Here is a 2,221-nt window from a genome sequence, read left to right as displayed (position 1 = left end):
TATATATATATATATATATATATATTTTTTTTTTTTGATAATTCCAAAAGAGAACCATTTATTTTTTATTTTGCCAAAAGGAGAAATTACTTACTCGAACCAGTACAATGAGGCATAAGCAACAGGCAAGTTGATCAAAACAACAAGGAAAAAGCCAAAGCGATGTACCAAACCTAGCCATTACTGTTGACTTTACAGCAGCAAAGTGACAAAACCCACACTGTAGACACTGTTATTATCACGGGGAGAATTTAGTCATTTCACATGACAGCTGAAAACTTTGAAACCAGCATTAATTTCTTCTTTTGTCCTCTGCGATAATACTCAACCCCCGCCCCCACCCCCAAAAAACTCGCCTAGCCCTAATTAAATTAAACCCCTCGCCAAACAGCCCCCCATTTTTTTTCTGGAAAGCATCAAAATTCGTTAATCATAGCGTTTCAGATCCGGAGTCCGTCGATGAAGCGACCAGTTATCGCCGGCGAGGAGGACCAAATAATCAAGAAGAAGACCAGGGCTGAAGAAGATTGCGGAGCAGGAGAGGCGGTTTTATCGGATGACAATCTGTTGTACGAGGTGTTGAAACACGTGGACGCGCGGACGTTAGCGGCGGCGGCTTGCGTCAGCCAGCAGTGGAGCAGGGCTGCTCAAGACGAGCGGCTTTGGGAGCTGATCTGCACCGAACATTACGCCAAAAATCCGCTCCAGCTCCGGTCGGTGGTACTCGCCCTAGGCGGCTTCCGGCGGCTTTACTCGCTCTACCTCTGGCCGCTTCTGAAGCCATCGTCATCTTCGTCGTCTTCTCGACCGGTGTCTTCCGCATGGCCGTGCCTTCCCCCAGCTCCGCCGGTTCCGGCCAAGTCTTCCGGCACCGGTGTGAAAACACGGTGGGGAAAAGACGAGGTTAACCTCTCGCTATCGCTGCTTTCGATTCGGTATTATGAAAAGATGAATTTCAATAACCGAGGGAAATGAAATTCCTTGAAGCATTATTCTAAATTTGGAATTAACTTTCCACTTTGCATTTTTGTTTTTGTTTTTGGGTACTCTAATAATCTCTAGTGTTTGATTTTCAATTAATTTGTATTTCTACGGGTAATATGTATCGGATTGTAAGCTAGATTTGTTTCGCATTGTTGTATTTTTAGTTCCTTTTCTGATTATTTCAACCTTGATGTAATTAAACTACTAATGATCTTATTTCAGAGATCTTGTACTGTGCAATGAATGCTACTGCTAACTATTCTCCGGAAGCTGGCGGAGAACGAATTCAACATTTCTTTCTTTCTATTTTAATTTGTTAGTACGTTTCCTTACCAGTGAAATGGGTGCCAAAATCCGGAGCAGTTTTTTTTTTTTTTAATAATACTCACTGAAAATCTTCAGGCAATAGAACCCTTGACAAATTTAATTGTTTGCTTAATTTCCTCTTTTAGTGCTCACCCGATTTAAGAAAAAAAAAAAAAGATGTTCTTTATGTGAAAAAATCTAAGAGTAAATTCTATGGGTTTAAAAAAAAAAATTCATGCTAAAGAGTCTTAAAATGTGAAATTTGTCTCGATAAATTGGTTGAATTTGTATTTAGAAATTCGGCGTACAAGGTGGATTATGTAGGCAGATTTCTTCTGTTATATTGGGGGTTTTAAGCCTTTAAACTAGTATGCTAATTTCATGAAGCATATTGAGAGCCGAACTGATTCATGTCTAATTGGTGATGCTTGGATTATAGTTTTTGGACCAACAAAAAAAAAATGTTTATATTTTTTATAAACACATTTTTTAATCACTTTTTTTAATAAATATTTCCAAAAACAGTAATCTAAACGGGTTATGTTATGGTGTTTTGTTTGTGTTTCCACTCTATCTTGGGAACCAAAACAGCAGTCCAGCCATGGACCCATAGTTAGGAGGGGAGGGGAGGAGGTAACAGTCTATTATTTTGGATAATATATATAAGTGTTGGATTAAAAATCAAATATTGGTGGTGGTGGTTGGAGTTGTCGTAACTCAAAACAACCATCTTTGTGATATGAGCAACTACAAAATGTGAAAATGCCTAATTTCTTATGTAATGTAACGTGTTGTGTGTTGTATTATTAATTGATGGTTAGCATAAGATGACTAATCTTAACAAATCTAGTGTGGCTAACGAATTTGTCCTCTAGTGAAATTCTCTTACAAGTGTTCCCTTGAAAAGCAAAAATTAGTTAGAATTGGCATT

General features: G+C 38.4%; 1 protein-coding gene across 1 annotated transcript; it reads left to right on the top strand.

The window, feature by feature from the left end:
• Positions 1–459: 459 nt before the first annotated feature.
• LOC113711083 (F-box protein GID2-like) lies at positions 460–975 on the top strand. Its single transcript, XM_027234228.2, has one exon. It carries the CDS (start codon positions 460–462, stop codon positions 973–975), a length of 516 nt encoding a protein of 171 aa, XP_027090029.1.
• Positions 976–2,221: the final 1,246 nt, after the last annotated feature.

The sequence above is a fragment of the Coffea arabica genome, chromosome 10e (genome assembly GCF_036785885.1).
Source record: "Coffea arabica cultivar ET-39 chromosome 10e, Coffea Arabica ET-39 HiFi, whole genome shotgun sequence".
Classification (NCBI taxonomy): domain Eukaryota; kingdom Viridiplantae; phylum Streptophyta; class Magnoliopsida; order Gentianales; family Rubiaceae; genus Coffea; species Coffea arabica.
The sequence above is the reverse complement of the archived record's forward strand: the minus strand, read 5'-3'. Positions and strand labels throughout refer to the sequence as shown.

Excerpts from the sequence above, each read along its gene's own strand:
- LOC113711083 (XM_027234228.2), top strand. The coding sequence starts at position 460 with ATGAAGCGACCAGTTATCGCCGGCGAGGAGGACCAAATAATCAAGAAG.